Source organism: Lissotriton helveticus, chromosome 12, assembly GCF_964261635.1.
Source record: "Lissotriton helveticus chromosome 12, aLisHel1.1, whole genome shotgun sequence".
Classification (NCBI taxonomy): domain Eukaryota; kingdom Metazoa; phylum Chordata; class Amphibia; order Caudata; family Salamandridae; genus Lissotriton; species Lissotriton helveticus.
Genome location: NC_136073.1, coordinates 361,756,671 through 361,776,215, shown reverse-complemented (window position 1 = coordinate 361,776,215; position 19,545 = coordinate 361,756,671). Strand labels below are relative to the sequence as shown.

The 19,545-nt window shown below is 46.3% G+C and overlaps 1 protein-coding gene across 1 annotated transcript in view; it reads right to left on the bottom strand.

Annotated features, from left to right (window-relative positions):
• The window catches only part of GPT2 (glutamic--pyruvic transaminase 2), a 209,393-nt gene extending 197,097 nt beyond the window's left edge, over positions 1-12,296 (bottom strand). Inside the window, exon 1 of the mRNA XM_078670687.1 lies at positions 12,018-12,296. Within this exon, the coding sequence (XP_078526813.1) occupies positions 12,018-12,236 (219 nt within the window). The 5' untranslated portion in view covers positions 12,237-12,296. The remainder of the gene's footprint in view (positions 1-12,017) is intronic.
• Between the last annotated feature and the right edge of the window lie 7,249 nt (positions 12,297-19,545).

The window sequence follows — 19,545 nt, the reverse complement described above, 5'->3', positions numbered from 1 at the left end:
CTGCAACAAAGCTTACATTGGTGAAACATCCAGAGAAATTAAAACTAGGATAACCGAACACAAATCAGCAATAAGAACTAAAAAAAGAACAGCGCCTCTAGTTGAGCACTGGTTGTCTCATAATCACAAAATTGAGGACCTAAAATGGTGCGGCATAGAGGTTATACAGCAAACCCTAAGAGGAGGAGATATCCAGATGAAAAGGAAAAGGAGAGAACAATTCTTTATGTCCCTTTTTAATACATTCAGAACAGGGTTGAACAATAGAGAGGAATGGGAAAAACTCATTATGTAAGGACAAACATCGCTGGTACAGAAATTTTCCTATCATTGACAATAAGGCAGCTCTAGTCAAGGCTATGAAATCCATAGTGTATCTACTATGGAGACCCTAATATTATGAACATGTCGATGGTAAATGTCTTGATCAGATTAATGAAATGTCTTTTGTAGATTTCCTAAAAAATCCCTAGATTTAGTCAGACCATGTACGTAGTAACAATATTGGATATCTAAAATATCATTGGATTCATGAACATGTTCTACTTGCGTTGTAAATTGTCTTTGTATATTCTTTGGTATACTTGGATTGCCTAAATGGTTTACTATATATTGGTATGTTGTGTACACCTGTAGCATATGAAGAAGTGTGCATATATAATGTATAACATTGATGTAACATTGGGTAGTGGGTTTTCACAAACACTACAATACGTAGGTCATTGTACCGTGGTCTTACTAATTGTTTTTGTCTTAAAAATGCGTATTCTTTAGACCACGAAGGGGAACTCACAGTGTAAACAAACAAGATAATTGAAACTAACCCAATCCAAAATGGCTGTCAATTTGTAGCAATTGGGTGCGTGTCGATCGTAGACTCAAGACACACACATAAAGCTCAGCATAATAGGAATTTTATTTAGTATACTTCTGTTTTGTCCCTGTGATGCCGAATAGTAATATAAAAAAGCATAAAAATGCGAGCGCGCCCGCATGAGTAGTACTTCCGGGTCATGTTTGCTCGATAAAAAACTGTAACGCGGCGCAAATAATAAAGAACACAGAGGTGAACCTCTATTTCCAGTTTTGGTTCATAAATAGAAACGTATTTTATTAACGTGGAATAACTTGGATAAAAAATCCTAATGCCAAAAGTCCACTTCCAGGTTAATCTCGGAAGAGCGAGTATTTAACCCAGTCCGGCATCCGGTGAATTATTTACCCGGATGACGCGGAACACGGAGGAGCAGGGAGGCCGACTCACAAGAAACTGGTAAGCGAGCGAGTAGATGTTAGCAATTAGCTTCGTAGGCAGCCGATCAAAATTCAGTGCTTTATTTAATATCTGTTAAACCCTAGGAAGTTAGTAACAGCGCCTAACAGACTATGTCGGAATCGCATTTTGTCCCGTCAAGCTCAATCAAGGGGAACTTTCCAAGTGTTTTTGTCAATACTTTGCATAATGCAGCCAGTAAAACACGGAGCTAGGAGGAAGTTTAAAACATGGCATTTGTCTACATCAAACTGAACTTATTTGACCCTGTAGATAATAAATATAAATATCATGAGTGATCCATAAGTTTGCAGTGGTTTATTACAACACGTTAACTTTACCCTAACAGGTTTTATCATAAACCAAAGAATACAGCGTTGAATGTGAATAAAGCTGTTTGATCCTAAAGGCAGAAAGGACGTGAGGCAATCTTCTATATTTACTCTGACAAATCCGGTGGCTCCTCCGGTGTTCTTCACCGTGCATTATAACTGAGATCAGGTAATATGCATGGTATAAAAATAAGTTGAACTGGGGCGAAGTGAATAAAAATGTCAACTAAAAATTATTCTCAATATGTATTCCTTCATTAAGGCCATTAAGCAAAAGTGAAGGCACAGACGACTCTTATTGATTTTGAAGTCTCTCTCAATGTCCAAAAGAGAATATCATCAGGTACAAATTTTGATTAGCTTGTACAGAATTTTCTTATAAAGTAGGGCATCCTAAGACCTTAATGTGTTAAAGAAATAATGGTGGTTTATTAATTCATAGCAACTGAAAATAGTCTTTCCAAAAGCACATCCCTAGAATAACAGGTAGTAAAAAATGATACGTCCCTAGATACACCAGTTAGTATACTTAAATGTTTGAAACATGATAATGTGTTATAAATAATAGTGTCTAAAATGATGTTTTTAAATTTTTAGATTACTTAAGAAACTGTCAAAGTGTGCTGAAGAAGGTGTAAATATTTGAAACTCACACCGAAACGCAGCGTCGACCTTTCATACTTTGACCTCTTTATGTGTTCATTTTTATCGTTTTTATCTAGAGTGTAACCCCTAGTGGGAGGTATTTTAATAAATGTTGTTAACACTTTCATTCCTCTGGTGTGTTTACCTGTTTATCGATAGATGTCTATTTTAAATCAAAATATATTGTTTCACTTGGGATAGTGCTTGATATTTAGTTTTTCTACATGTTCAAGAGTGGCTATTATTTTAAGGACCCACATGTGAATAGGTTTTGTGCTGATATTGGTATTTTCTAGCTAGGACTCTTGACTTCAACAGAGTCTTTCACGAAAATCACAGGTCTACCGTTTCCAATTGCAGCAAATTCCCCCAACCTGTGTTTAAGTAAACCAGGGGAACCTTCCGCTCAATTTTTGTTGTTAATCCTAACACTCCATCTTTCCCTTAGTTATTGGCCTCATACTCATTTTGAGTGCCTCAATGTCTTAGTACATTACATATACCCATATACATATACAAATATTATTTCAAACATTAATTGTACATAACACGCAGATCTGTGGTAGAAAACTGAACACTAACTCTTAAAACTGCTCCAATCTCCATGTTCATGAACCCACTTCATTTATCTTTGCTCACTTCCGATCGCTTTCTGACTCTAATCTTGTTATGTATGGTTCTTAAACTTATCCTTAGCCCATCTCATCATCTTTCCAAACTTGTACAACACATTTTACCATGTGCGTTCCCCTCCTCCTTGCAGTTGGTCCGCTACGCTTCAAGCATTCCTTTACAGGACCCCAATACTAGAATCCTTGCTTGTCATGCCTAAACTGCTCCACAACCCTTTCCATATTTACACATCTAGGAAGATGGGCTACTTCCTTGACAAAGTCTCCCTTGAGATAGTTCCACCTGTTTTTAATTTGTATTTTCCCACGCTGCCTTTTGCCACCTGACTTTGCTGCGTAAAGCACCTTGGCATAAGAGCGTAATAAACAAATATAAGACACATGGATGCCATCAAAAACTCCCAGTCACACAACATGTTCATGCAAACTCGATGATAAAAAACATTAGTGCTATCCTAGACTGGTGAAAGCTTTCGTTGTTGCATGTCTCTAAATACACATCGCTTTGCCTCGCGGATGATCAACGGCTCCACAGATAACCTAAATGCAGGGCTTTAAGTGGGCCGGGTCTTACCGGGTCTGAGCACCTGCAGTTTTTTTAAGGGGGCCTGGAAACGGGTCTCTATCGGGCTCTGTTTTGTGAGCTGGCACAAGAGGTCCGTTTTTTAGGTTTCGTAACCTGGCGAGGGGCGAAGCCACTCCCAGATCGAAATCTGTTGTTTCTAATAGTGAGGTTAGGACAGCCTCTGTTTCCAATTGGCTAGCTCCATAAATGGAGGCTAGCCATTGGGAGGCAGAGGCTGTCAATCGCGTTTTCTCTCGAAAACGCGATTCGGGGGCGTTTCTGGTGCTTTTTTTAAGCCCCGCCCCTTTGTCCCGGGCCGCGCTGCGATTGGCTGCCGGCCCGGGACACCCCCGTGACGTCATTCCCGGGCCGCGCTGTGATTGGCTGCCGGCCGGGAAACCCCCGTGACGTCAGCCAATCACAGCGCGGCCCGGGACCTGACTTGTTTTTATTTACCGCCCGTCTCTTCTCACTCTCTGTTGTGCGCTTCTTTCCCATACTGTTGCCTTCACATTTCTCTCTTTCTCTCGTGCAGTCACCTCTCCATCTGTCCCTTTCTTTCCCGCCTCTCAGGACCTCTCCTTCACAATCCCCGCCGTTCCCGCCTCTTTCCTTGCAGCTTTTTCTGTTGCCCCCTCCTGCGCGCGGCGCCCCCTCGCGTGCTGCTCTCTCCTTCTACCCTCTCGCGCTCCTGTCTTCTCCCACTGCCCCCACCCTCGCGCGCGGCTGCCTCCCCGCTATCTCTGCAGCAGTTGACTGGGAAACGGTGGAGTGAGCGCGAGGCGATCCGGAGAGGAGGGAGCCAGGTGCGCGGAGGACCTGAACGTACCCCGGGGGGCCTTGCTGCGGTCCACAGGTGGGCGCGCGCACATTCCCGCCCCAGCCACCGAAGCTAGAGAGGCGGGCACTGGCGGCTTAGACACTGGGGCGCAGAGAAGCGCGTCTCTAGGCGCACTGTGGATTACATGCGGCAGTTTCCACCCTTCTTCTCGTGTGAAGGCAGCGGCGCCCCCATGGAGCGGTGAGTATGGGGAATGCCTGATATATCCGGGGTGGGGGCAGAAGGGCAGGCTCACCTGGACTTGGAGCAGTGGGGTGGATGGAGGGGTAGTTTATGGGAGTATGGTGGAAGGATGTTGGTGGTAGTAAATCAGCGCGGTGAGTGGTAGAGGAGGAGAGGGGTGGCGTGAAAGTGATGTAAGATGTTGTAGAAGGAGTAGTGGGTGTCTCGAGCAAGTTGCAGGAAATGGGATGTGTGGGGCTGCGGGGAGAAGGAAGGATGAAGGGAGAAGTGGTGAATAGGTTTGAGAGAGCAAAGGAAGACTTGTTTGGGGAGATGAAAGAGACAGTTGAAAGGAGTGGTGAAGAAGAGCTATTGGGAGTACTGAGGGAGTACTGAGGGAAAAGGGACAGATATACAGGGGAGGTGGAGGAGGGGGGGGCGAACTGAGGCCGTAGTAGTGATGTTTTGTCAGTTTTGGGCGATGGGTCTGGTTTGGTGGTGTGGTAGGGTGCATGGTGGTCAGGGAGAGTAGGGAAGAGGAAGGGACGTGGTTTAGGAGTGAGAAAGTGCGGTACTATGAGGGGGTGGGCGAAGGAGAGAGACTGATTTGGTGCAGTGAGATGGTTGTGTGAAAACAGGGAGGTGATTTGCTGGAGATAGGATAAAGAGATGGAAAGTGGCTAGGGCAAAGGAGGGCGATTTTTAGGTAGTGGCGTGAGGGGAGCGGTGGTGAGGAGGGCGGTGATTCGGTTATTTGATGACACCGGGGTTGGGGGTTGCGGAGAAGAGTCAGGTTTTATATATAAGCATGGGGGTTTAAAGGGGAGCACTTATCAGGTTGTAATACAACGGTCCTTTCTCACCGCTCGCCCCGGTGACCGGGTACTACCACTTGGGAAGGTTATCCACGACACCTCCATTAGTTTCCATTGGTAGCCCCCTCACACCCCGGGGTTAGCAGTAGCCGAGCAGCCAGGGCCTACTGCGAGGCGATGGCGTGAGCGTTGGTTACGAATATACTTTACACTACATATTCAAACATACGTTGTCACAGCAATGGCGAAAGTACAGCCTTGGGAATTCGCCAGCAAAAGAATGCGTCGATTATATATAGTAAAAAATCTAGACTAGTTAAAGTGAAAAACTGAAAACTAGACGAATCATGTTGCATACAACAAAATGTCGGACGTCCATCCTTGGCACTGTGCAGAGACGCAGCTACCTAAGTGCAGCAGTTGCTATTAGTGCAACAGGTGCAGCGGCACCTGCGCACAGGTGTATGATGGGTCCACTGAACCACCACCATGTCTCTCTTTCACTCCACATGCGGAGGCTGGAGGAGTAATTTCTCTTGCTTGAATTGAGGCCCATTGCACCCTAATATGTTACTAGTGCAGTCCAGTGGTACTTTATTATTATTTATTGATAGATGAGCAGTTATTATAAAACAATACTAACATTAAACTATTGGTTCCTCCGGTCACTGAGAACCGCTCAGGTGTTTGAGAATCACTCTGAGAATGACTTTGAGAGTCAGTCAAAGAATAGAATGTGTCTCAGTGCACAAGACAGGCGCATCAAAACTAGGCATTCGTGGCACCTCAATTGGTTCAGATGTTTCTGTGATGTTTTGAGCCATAAGTCTAGTAAAAGTCAAATAAACCTATTTTGAAAGTTGCTTGTTTGTTTAAAAGGGCTTTGGATTTTTTGTGTGCATATTTTGTAACTGTTCGACGGTGCTGAGGGGCCTACAAGGCTTGCAGTTCCCGATTGGGATTACCAAGTGGATAAATAAACCAATAGGTCGCAAGTGGCCAGTTCTGTTAAGGTTTGTTTTCAGGGCTCCGGGTTACGTGAGCAACTTTTTTCATCATCCTGTATCATGGGCACCAGCAATTTAGTGGCGGGGGTCAAATTATGCTCAGTGTTAACTAAATTATATAGCAAGAAAAGACAGATTATCTGGCGTAATGAAGCGCATCTTGTGACAGTATTCTTGCACTATTTTGTCTTTTTGCTTCATGCTAACACTATATGGGCAAAGGTTCCGAATTATTAGTAACAGTTTATCACTCACATGCAGCAATAAGCAATCGAAATGTGATCAGTGGAACTTCGCAGGTAGGGCCTTCCTCTGCGTGGCAACTCGCGCCCCCACATTTTTGTTAATTTATGATCTGTTTGAGCTAGAATAATTATTTCTTTTGGCAAATCTGTAAATTATGCAGAAGATGATGGAATATGTGGCAAAAGAGGCAAATCTATAATTATGTTGAAAGCGCTGCGTCCACGCTATAGAATCACATAATTTAGTGGCTCTGCATGCATTTTAGGACTGGCTAATCGTAGCCACATGTTTTGTCTCTGTTGGGATTATGGGGAATGTGTGTATTGTGTTAGGAATACCGAGGTATCTTCAAATGGCCACAGGCCAAGTTATTTAGGTAACCTTTGGAACAATGTGGCCTCCAGGGTTAAGGGAAACTTCAGATTCTCTAGGGTGACAAATACGTTAAGAAACCTGATCTGGTACTTGCCTACCTGCTGCTGGACCCTGACTGCCAGGTGGGCTGTTCCAAGTTGGGTAGGGTTGGGTTGAGTGTTTGAGTGCCATCAGACACAGCCACAGCGCATGAGACTAACTCACTACTTCACTCTCACTCACTACTTCACTCTCTCTCTATCTCACTACCGCTCTCTCTCTCTCTCTCTCTCTCTCTCTCTCTCTCTCTCTCTCTCAAATACACTAACTCACTTTCACTCTCTCATACACTACCTCACTCTCTCTCTAGCTCACTACTTCACAACATCTCTCTGTTTCTATCTCAATACAGCACAACTCTCACCCTCACTACCTCATTCTTTCACTACCTCACTCTCTCTCACTACCTCACTCTATATCTACTTCACTCTCCCACAAAACAAAAATAACTACATCACTACTCAAATTATATCTATAACACTATCTCACTCTCTCTCTCACTAACTCTCTCCATAACATCACTCTATCTTTTTCCATATCACTCTCAACTATAACACAAGTCACTCACTCAAAAAATAACTACAACACTCTCTCGCTGACTCACTCTCTATCTCACTAGCTCACTCTCTCTCTCCAACTCACTACGTCACTCTCTATCTCACTAACTCACTCTCTCTCTATCTCACTAAGTCACTTTCACTCTCTCTTAAACTACCTCAGTCCTTCTCTATCTCACTATGTCACAACATCACTCATTGTTTCTATCTCACTACCACCAAAATCACTCTCCATCACTAACTCACTCTTTCACTACCTCACTCTCTCTGTCTCACTACCTCACTCTCTCTATTTCTATATCACTAAGTCACTTTCACTCTCTTTCACTACCTCACTCTCTGTCTCTGTTTTCGTTCAGAGGTAAGCATTTTGTTTTTTGTTTGCTAATCTTATGTTTATTCTCTCTTTTCTAGGTTCAACATGGCCCGTGGCGATTCCCTTCAGCGATGTGCACCGCTGTGCACGGAGTTGTTCAGACAGGTATGTATGTTGATTTTAGTTTATGTTAGAGGTAAGGCATATTTTTATTTTTACACTGCACTGTCCTTTTACTGCTGCACTCTCTCCTCAGCCTCTCCCTGCGCCATCGCTTCACTGCTGTACTCTCTGCTCAGCCCCCCCCCATCCAGGCTGCAGCCCTCACTCCTCCACTGCAACATCACTCACTGCTGCACTCTCTCCTCAGCCTCTCACGGTACCATCGCTTCACTGATGCACTCTCCTCAGCCTCTTACTGCACCATCCCTTCACTCTCTCCTCAGCTCCACTATACCGTCTCTTCCCTGTTACAGTCCCTTCACTGCTGCACTCTCTGCTCAGCCCCCCACTGCACCGTCCTTTTAATGCTGCACTCTCCTCAGTCTCTCACTGCACCATCCTTTCACTGCTGCACTCTCTCCTCAGCCTCTCCCTGCACTGTCCCTTCACTGATGCACTCTCCTCAGCCTCTCCCTGCACCGTCCCTTCACTGATGCACTCTCTGCTCAGCTCCCCATTGCATCGTCCCTTCACTCTCCTCAGCCTCTCCCTGCACCGTCCCTTCACTGATGCACTCTCTGTTCAACCCCCCATTGCATCGTCCCTTCACTGCTGCACTTTCCTCAGCCTCTCACTGCACCATCGCTTCACTGCAGCACTCTCTCCTCAGCCTCTCCCTGCGCCATCGCTTCACTCTCTGCTCAGCCCCCCCATCCAGGCTGCAGCCCTCACTCCTCCACTGCACCATCACTCACTGCTGCACTCTCTCTCAGCCTCTCACGGTACTGTCCCTTCACTGCTGCACTCTCCTCAGCCTCTCACTGCACCATCCCTTCACTGCTGCACTCTCTTCAGTCTCTCACTGCACCATCCCTTCACTGCTGCACTCTCTCCTCAGCCTCTCCCTGCACCGTCCATTAACTGATGCACTCTCTGCTCAGCCTCCAATTGCATCGTCCCTTCACTGCTGCACTCTCTTCAGCCTCTCCCTGCACCGTCCCTTCACTGGTGCACTCTCCTCAGTCTCTCACTGCACCATCCCTTCACTGCTGCACTCTCTCCTCAGCCTCTCCCTGCACCGTCCCTTCACTGATGCACTCTCTCCTCAGCCTCTCCCTGCACCGTCCCTTTATTGCTGCACTCTCTCCTTAGCCTCTCCTTGCACCGTCCCTTCGCTGCTGCACTCTCCTCAGCCTCTCACTGCACCGTCACTTCACTGCTGCACTCACTCCTCCTCCCCACTGCACCGTCCCTTCACTGCTGCACTCTCCTCAGCCTCTCACTGCATTATCCCTTCACTGCTACACTCTCTCCTCAGTCCCACTGCACCGTCCCTTCACTGCTGCACTCTATGCTCAGCCCCCCACTGCTCCGTCCTTTTACTGCTGCACTCTCTGCTCAGCCCCCCACTGCACCGTCCTTTTACTGCTGCACTCTCCTCAGCTTCTCCCTGCACCGTCCCTTCACTGCTGCACTCTCTGCTCAGCCTCTCCCTGCACTGTCCCTTTACTGATGCACTCTCTCCTCAGCCTCTCCCTGCACTGTCCCTTCACTGCTGCACTCTCCTCAGCCTCTCCTTGCACCGTCCCTTCACTGATGCACTCTCTGCTCAGCCCCCCATTGCATTCACTCATCTATCCATCCTTTCCCTCATCATTCCATTCACCCCTTCACTCATCCATTCATACTTTCACTAATCCATCCAGCTATGGCTTCCTTGTATAACACATTTTGTCTGCAAAATGTCTGTAATATACATTAAAAATAAATAAAAAAATAAACTATTTCCAAGATTGTCTTTAAAAATTAATCTAAGTGATGAGCGCAAAAATCTGTAGAACAGAGCTGGCTCTTTCACACCACACCTCCCCTTCACTCCCACCCCCTTTGAAAGGCTGGGGCCCTGGGCCAGAGTCCACTTTGCAGATGCCTTAAAAGTTCTCTGAAAAAGTAGAGCTAACTCTCCCAGGAGGGGGTTAATTCACAGCGCTGAAATGCTTCAGCTGCAGTGGGAGGCAAGGGGTCTCCTCTACTAAAACTGAAAGCGTGTCTAACTTTCTGTAAGGCGAAACCGTTGCATTGTAAATGCTTGTTTCCGGTCTGTCACTGCTGTCCAGAAAAAAGTGCCAGAGCGCAAAACAGAGTCCGATAGAAACCCGTTTTGAGACAGCAGGCACATCGATGTGTCCTGCTGACACTAGTAGTGGAGAAGTTAAGGCATGATGTCATGCCAGATGAGCCTTGTATGGGAAGGGAAATCATTTAAAGGGTCATTTTCTCTCTGGATTTCCCTTCTCTTTTTAAAAGCCAAGAGCAGCAACATTGTCATGGTGTCACCAGGGCTTTAAGTGGAAGCTTTTTCAATATTCTATACAAGACATAGTTGCTGCTTATTTATTTTATGCACCTAACAACCATTGACAAAGCCAATAGTTCTGACTTGTAGGTATGATGTTACTTGTTGTATCATATATCTGGATGCAATGACAGAAACAGCAAAATACAAGTTGGGTGGCACACTATGCTAAACACAGATTTTTAATGTACTGTTTTTAAGCCACGCCCTTAATTACATCGGCCACGCCCCTTTGAGAGACCCCCCCAGTTTTTTCATCCCACTTAAAGCCCTGCCTAAATGCTACTGTACCCAGGAGCACCTTTTCCAGTCACCGTTCTGTGCACTACTCACATGCCATACAAGAACTTCAGAAGTTGGCCTTTCACTTGCCACACGATCCAATAACAAAACACAAAGGGACAATTATCTGGGAATGGTTGAGCCCATTCAAGAATTCTAGGACAGCAATTAGAGTTGATTTAGCCATGCCAAGTTGCTAATGCTTAAAAATAGTCTTTAAAATATATGGCACAATACTGGCAGCATACTTTAACTTCCTCCCACTACAAGTCTTACTAAATAACAACAGAGGCATTAAAGGGCAATTAATGGCAAATCTGTATCACAGCAGCATTAAACTAACAAGCACTGGCATAGCCAATAGGTCTCGCTTTTGGGACCTTATAAGCATTTAGATATGCAGCACAATATCCTTGGTGCAACAACACTAACTGTTGCATGGCTAAACACTTATAAGGTCCCAAAGGCGAGACCTATTGGCTATGCCAATGCTTGTTAGGACTTGAGCCCTGCAAGAGACTGTCGCCTAGATATACTTGAAAATGGATTTCTGCTCCATGTACCACATCCCAGGGTAGGCCGTGGATACCCTCCCTAATGATATCAAACCATCGAGTACGAGTCAGTTATACATTTTGAACGACGGCATTGGCAATTGCAACATTAACCAGATTATTAATAACCTGCAAAAATATAGCGGTAGAGATGGAGCTAGTCTGCAACGTTATGCAATTCATTCCCGTTATAGGATTCAGATCTGCCTGGGAACAGCTTACCTAGTACAATGTGTGTCAGTTTCATAAAGTTTGAAAAGTCAGTTTCCCTATACATAAAATTGACAGAATGCACCGAGCTAACGATCGCACACTCTGGACATAGATGGCGCTTTCATTCTTAAAATGTGGATGAACGTTTAACTTTCTCCTTTACGAAGCCTCATGGGGTGAAGCTAGTGCAGTGACTGCATACCAACAGAGACCTACGCGCAGCAAGGGATGCGCAAGAGGCCTGGATGATGAAACCACCACAGCGTGTGACAGCAATTCCGTGCTCAGGCCATACAAAGCGCACAACTTTCAGGACCCTCCCCATACTGGCACGCCCCTCTAGCCTCAACTAACGTGTGTGAACTAGTTAGTACTCGTGCTGGTGTGATAAGTAAAAGCTGAAGGGCAAAATGTACACCGAATTTTATTTTGCATTCACCTTTCAAATCTTATTTATTTATCCGTGCGGAGGAAGTACCCAGGGAGAGATAAGCAGCTGACGAGGAATGAATGAATGAAGGCGAGCAAACACCATTTATTACACGTCCAGCTCTCTGGCCCTACACCAGCATGAACAGGGGCGAGTGATATGTTTTCAGTTATGAAATGAGGGGTTTAGATTGGGGGGAGGCGCTCCATACTCACCCCAAGCAGCTCCCGTTCCAGCTCCCCGGCTCGGCAGACGATGGGACCCCGAACCGCGTACTCCACGGCGCGCACGCAGGGGTTCATGCTTTGCAGGGTCAGAGTGCGCGGCCGAGGAGGACCCCCGGGGGCATGCGGGGCAGGAGCCGTGGTGCTCGCGGCACGGCATGGCCCCGAGGCGGAGAAAGCCCCGATCACGGAGAACCGTAGCCTCTTCATTCCGTCGACTACTATCAGGGTCCGCCAGCCGAACTGCGACTGCGCAGAAGCGCGAGCGCGGCAAGTCTTCAGAGACGTCCACATTAGAGTCAGGCACAGGATGCGCCATGAGGCGGGTTTGTTTGTACTCCTAACACAATGCTCAATGTTTACAAACGGATGATTTGCTAATCCGATAGATGAGGCTTCGGGCCACCTACAGGCCAGTCTACTTGCATCCTAGGTAACCAAGAGAATTTCCCCCTTCAGTTGTGCGTGCTTCCAATCTATGCACATACCTGTTATAATTTGAGGAATGTGTTTATTTACAGACACAAATTCGTTTATTTAATACAAGTTTGATAGATCAGTGATTTAGCAAGTTTTCATGTTTAAAATTAAATACCAGCCTCTTTTTAATCGACTCCCACCGTCCACGAATTCTTCAGACACAGTCAAAGAAATTGAGTACATAGCTTTTTAGTAGTGATATGTACTATGTTTTACATTATTTTAGGAAATCTTGTGAGAAGCAGGATATATTGTATCTTTTATATAGTCCTATGTGTCTTGTCCTTGGCCTGGTGGACACAGAATCGGCTTACTGCAGATGCAGCGCGCTGCAATAAATAATTCCACACATACATGGTGTCTGACTGGGTCTCACCAGGGCCCACGTGCGACCACTGTCCCCTTTATATCCGTGGGCGGTGGACGGACCTCGGACAGCATGGGGCAACATTTTATAGTAGGGGCCGGGTGGCACTCTACGATCACATGTGCCCAGCTCCCCAGACACCCACAACTGGCAGACGTAGTCTGTCAATCTCTGGCTAGGTACAGGGTTGGGGTGAAGATCATACCTCTGACCCCTTCTTCACTCCTGCTCACCAGACAGGGAACGTCCAGGCCCCCTTTTGCCAAGGTATTGGTCCGTACGGCGACAATGGGAGCTGCTGAAGTGCGGCCACTTAGACAGGTTTTAGCATCTTGGGCCCTCACGTGTGTGTCCTCCGTTGGCGACTTTGGCAAAACAGTCCTTCTCGATTGGCATCTTCGCTTTCACCCAACATTTCACCGGACACTATTGTTGGGTTGTTTACCCTTTTGAACCAGCAGGGGCGGCCTTAGGCATGTGCAAGCTGTGCACTTGCACAGGGCCACCAAACCCCAGGGGCCGCCACGCCAATATATATCCTTAATATAATAATCCTCTGAGGATGGATACATATTTGCGTGGCAGTCCCTGGCAGGGATTTGGTGGCCTCCGGCTCAGTTCCACTTCCAAACACCCTGAACCACCCCCGCCCTGCCCGGACCAGCTCTTCCGGGGCCCCCTACCTACGCTCCCTGCCCAGGGCTGCCATGAGCCTAGAGCCGCCCCTGAAACCAGACCACATTCCTCACAGCTGTATGGTGTCCCCTCTGGGCAGTGACCATTGTGCCACTGTTTCTCATCACCTGCCATGTCAGCATAAAAGGGGGTATGGAGCTTCTATGCTGGATGGCATCCCGCATGATGACGTTATCTCCCACCTGGTGATTAGGGGCCACAGCCCTTCTGACCAGACTCGCTTGGTTTTCGGTGGCTCTTCTCTTTTCCTGCGTGGCCTGGATGAATAAAATGGGGGGTTGCCACTTCGGGCTAGTCAGAATGCTGTCCACTGTGGGTCTTTGGCCAGGCGGTCCGCTGGTGCACAACTGGTGGTACTGTGCAGTGTTTGTCTATAGGCCCTCAGGAAGCGATGCAGGGAGCACTCTGTGTCTTCTCCCCTGTTCTACCCCTATTCGGAGTTCTCAGTTCAGGGTCCTCATGAACCGTTCTACATCACCGTTCTCTTGGGGCTATTGGGGAGTCACCTTCCCATGCCGGATGGAAAGGGGCGCCAGATACTCTTGGAACTCCTACCCCTGAAACGGAGGCCTGTTATCTGTTTTCAGTTCTTTGGGCAAGCTGACTAGACCAAATACCTTCTCCAAGATTGTCTTGACCTTTGAGAATGCGGTTGACTGTATCAGTTCGACCATGGATACATTAGATGTACAGGTATATATCAAATATATATGTATTTAAGCTAAATACAACCCCTCTGCACTCTTTATGACACCTTACCCAGGCTGTGTGAACAGACCTGTGGTGTCCGTTTGGAAGGCAAACCAGGGGTGGCACAATACATGCTGCACCACCTGGTAGGCCTAGGGTGCACCTATGCCCTGGGTACCTAGGGTACACTATACAGGGGCTCACAAGGGTGACCCAGTAACCAATCTGGTATGTACCTAAAGTACATGGAGTCCATTTTATAGAGAAAGCAGATAGTCCGGGGCCCTGAATAGCAGGGTCCCAGGCCAACTAAGTCGAAAACCAGCAAAACACCAGGAAAAAAGTTGGGGTAACCATATAGTCAGATTCCACCTTCCTACACTCTCCGTCCCTCGATCACCTCAAGCTTTTAAGAACAACTAGGAATTCTTACTACAAAAATATCAGAAGGTCAAAAGCTAATTTCTTTATAAACCAATTAGACCAAGCTAAAAACCTATTTGAACCTACAATCTAATGGCCTTCTCAACCCTCCACAAGCTGGATCCAGTTTGTTACCAAATTGCGAGTAATTTGCCTCCTTCATCCTCGAGAAGACTGAAAATATGAAGAGCGACATGCAGAGGACTCTGGAGCAGCATACTCTCTCTCTCGCAGCGCCATCCTTTCCCCTCCCGTAGGGTCTCATCCACCAGCCCATCTAGACTCACTCTCAAAAACAATGCCTCATGGACTTCCTTCAAAGCTTTTAACGAAGGCAAAATCCTCAAAATTCTTGCAGCATTGACACCCACTAAGCACTTTGTCGATCCTCTGCCCTCTATTCTCTTCTAAGAGATCAAATCATCGATATTACCACTATGGACCAAGATTGTTGATGCCTTGCTACTCAAGGCCTCCTCCCTGACTGCCTAAAATCGGGGCAGGCGTCCCCATCCTGAAAAAAACATCAGCGGACCACACAGACTTAAAACAACTACGTCCCAATCACTAATTATACAACTCTGGCAAAGCTCCTGGTAAAATGTGTGCACACCCAATACTGCAACTACATCTAACAATCCTGCCTCTTGGACCATTTCCAATCGGGCATCCACCTGGGGCACAGCACCAAATCAGTTCTGACTCACATAGTGAATGATGCACTAAAAATGCTGGACCAAAATGAATCTTGCCTCCTAATCCTGCTTGACCTATCTTCAGCATTCAACACAGGTAAACACTACAGCTTAGATCTCCTGAGGCATAGAATGGGCTTATCAGGATCCGTCCTATGCTGGTTCACCTCCTTCCTCCAAAATAGAACTCAAATATTCAAGGTCAATCAACCTATATCTAAGTCCTTCCCTGTCACTCTAGGAGTCCCTCAGGGCTCCTCCCTCCCACCCACTCTCTTCAGCCTGTTCATGGAGCCTCTCACCGCACTTCTGAGCTCATCCAACATTCAGTATCATATGCATGCGGATGACACCGAACTGTACCAAAAAGAAGCCTCCCCTTAAGACATCAGATCCCTAATTCAATTCTTCAAAAAGTCCAATCCTGACTTGCTGTAAACCACCTCAAACTAAACACCCTCAAGACTGAATTCTTACTAATTGCTCCACCCAACCAGTCACCCATTATTGAGGAATGGCTAGAACAAATAACAAATGTATGAATAAACAACTACCTCTTAAATAACGAATGCCTAAACCACGAAGGCTAAACAACGACCAAAGCCAAACAACCATGTGCTGAACCACAACTTACTGAACTACGAAAATTAATCTAGTGGCATATACTCTGAATCTACCACTACATTTAAAACAAAGCATGTTTGAAACACGATCCAAAAAATGTAATTTATTTAAATTAAACAACACTTCTATTAAAAACTATTTTTATTAAATAATCTTGTGCCTCTACTGTTCCAGACTGGCCCAGGGACTCCCGCTGAAGCAATGTATTGCTGCAAATCAGCCCTTTTCAAAGAAAACCCAGTAGCGCTTTTGCCACAACTATTACTAATTATGTTACCTCTTTCCGAAAATGCTTATCTTGGAAATTGGGTCATCACTTCCGCTGGTCACTAATTGATATTTGTTAATTGCGTGCGGTCAAAATAGGCGAGTGTGTAACTATAACCGTGCCGTATCAAGTTACATCTAGCCACTAGATGTTAGTTTTGCCAAAATTACTCTACAAGTGTTGTTCATTTGCAGCTAGAAACGTCTGCTTATAATGAGTCCAGTTTCAGTTTTTGCACTTGGTCAGGGTTTTAAACCCAAGGTCATGAACATGGACATACTTTTTACCCTCCTACCCTTGTCACATACTTTAAATAAATACAGATGGATCACTAATTGTTGTGCTTGCTTTTAAAAAGATGTTCATATTTTAGTAAACATGATATTGTTGAATTCTTAAATTAAACCAATTATACTAATATGATCTGTTGAAACCGTTAACCATACTTGTGAACTTATAAATACACTTACCTCTGAAAATTCATTGTAAATGAAGTAGTAGTTAAGGAGGTCGTGTTTTAGGGACATGTCGTTGTTTAGGTTTCGTTGTTAAGCCCATTCGTTGTTAGAAATTCGTTATTAAGGTTGTTTCCCACAAATAACAGTACTCAACTGCCGTCCCCAAGTTATAGACTCAGCAGGATCCCTGGGAATAACTCTTGATAAAAACCTTAACATGCAGAAGATTATCAGTGGAGCAACCAAAGGAGCGAACCTATAAATGAACACACTGAGGAAATTAAAAACCCTTCCTCCCCTCTAATGACTTCAGATCTGCAGAACAAGACCTAATAATCCCTAGGCTTGATTATGGTAGTGCAACACTTTGCGGTGTGCCCAGGTCTACAATGGCTCCTATAACAGCCTCCCTTAATTCCGCTGCTAGACTTATCACGGGATCAAAAAGAAACTGTCACATCCCCCTCAACCATAAAATCTCAACTGGCTTCCCTATGAAGCAATAATTCAATAAAAAATCACTTGCATGACCCATAAAGCCCTTCACTTCAATACCTTGAGGTATCTGACTCAGAAGTTGGTGCCTTCAGGTGGCGACAGATCTTCCAGAAGCTCCAGCACTCTACTGCTACACAGAGATTCTCCAAAAAGAAAACATATAACCAAGCCTTTTCTGGGATCGCCCGAAGATCTGGAACTCGCTTCCCCCAAAAACTAGACTGAATACTTTCTCATCCACCTGGGCGTCCATCCTCAAGAATCACACCTTGTCCCGTAGCCTTGCTTTTGTCTTGACTACCTCCTGGTGGCCTTGATGCGCAAGGTCGGCCATCCTTGTCCTTAGCTTCTGGGGCACTAAGATCTACCGACCTGTAAGTAGCAACCCTTCCTTGCTTGTGCTCAGCTCGTTACGCATGCACCATAGCTTGCTTTTTGTCATCGACTCTGTGTGTCAGTGATCTAGAGCTGTAAAGGAAGAGTTTCCATTGTCTCATGACAAGAGCTTCTTTCACTTTAGAGAGGCTCTCATCTCCCTCTGTTGTTTTCTGGATTTCTTCGATTGCAACACCCTTGAGTATACTTAATGTACGACCATTCGCACGATGTCCTCGGCTGCTTCATCGTCGTCTGTCTGATCTTTACCTTCCGGAGCTGAGGGATGTCTTGACAGGTAGTATGCCGGCTTGTTTGCAGCAGGGCTGTAAATCACCTCAAAAGAGTACAGCTGCAGCTGCATGGCCCATCTCTCGATCCTCGAGGATGCCAGGCAGGTGACAGAGCAAACAGCAGGACCAAAGTTTTGTGATCTGTGACCATACAGAATTGCTGCCCACACAGGTACAGGTGGAAGTAGTAGCATGCCCACCAGATGTCCAACGCTTCCCACTCTATTTGGGTGTACCTTGTCTCGGTGTCGGAGAGCCCCCTGCTTGCGTACACAATGGGGACCCACAATCCTTCAGCCTTCTCTTGTAGGAGCACTGCTCCTACCCCACCATGCTGGCATCAACCACCAGCACCATTTTTCGCTGTGGATTGAAGTACGTCATAGTGGCATAGTCGAGGAGGGCCTCCTTCACCTGACGGAAAGCCTTGTCTGCACTAGGCCCACACTCCCATGGGGCATCCACCCTTGTTAGTGTCCTCTGCAGCCCTGATAGGGTAGCAAGGTTCAGAATGACCCTACCGCAGTATGTTACCATGCCCCGGAAGCTTCTGACTTCCATCACCTTCTGGGGTAAGGACGCGTTCCTAATGGCTTCGACCTTCTTTGGGTCCACCCTCAGGCTGTCTCATGAGAAAATGTAGCCAAAGAAATCTATAGAGTTTTTGTAGAAGGATCACTTCTGTTGGTGCAGTGTCAGACGGCACTCTGCCAGCCGCTTCAATGTGGCCCTCAGCCGCACATGGTGTTCTTCGAGGCTATCCAAGAAAATCAGGATATCATCACTTATAATTAGCACCCCAATCGACTCCGAGAGGGTATCCTTGAAGGTATTCTGGAACATGTCCGCAGCTGATGAGATGCCGGAATTGAGCCTCTGATGTCTCTGGAGCCTATGTGCGTGGTAAATGTTATAATGAATCTGCTGGCTGTCTCAAGTTCCAGCTGATGATAACCAGTATTTAGATCTAGTTTAGAAAACCAATGGGCACTATTCAGGGCCGACGCATAGTCCTCCATGGTTGGCAAGATGCGTCGCTCCCTTCGGATGGCTTTATTTGGGACCACACAGTCAACACAGTCTGATAGCCCTGGACTGTTTGGGGTTTGGGGTTTGGTGCGATGACTAACACCTACGATGTAGAGCCAGTTACCTTTTCTATGACCTCTTTCTGTTCCAGGTCCTATCGTTCTCTTTTCCACCTGCTGCCGGAGGTGAACTGGGACTCTTCGGTTGCTGAGTGCCATGGGCCATATCGCTCTGTCGATATGCATGCGGATTTCCTTTGTTGAGTCGGCCAAGACCGTCGAAGAGCTGGGGAAACGCTTTCGTCATAGCTGCAGAATGTGACTTGTGCACCATTCTTGCGAAAAAAGACACCAGATCTAGGTCTTCCGCAGTGTGGCAACCTAGCAGGGTGCCTGTGCGTCTTCGGTGACATGGAATTGAGCCCTGGTCATTTGGCCTTCACTAGCAAAGTCTAACTCTGTTTTCACGTGAGAGGCAATGGCTCAGTCCCACCAAAGGTGTAGATTTGTGCATTGGAGGCGCACAGGGCAGGGCACGGCATGAGTTTGTTGAACTGTACTAAGTCCATGACATTCACAGAAGTGCCTGTGTTGATCAATGCTGTTATGATGGGACACCCAATC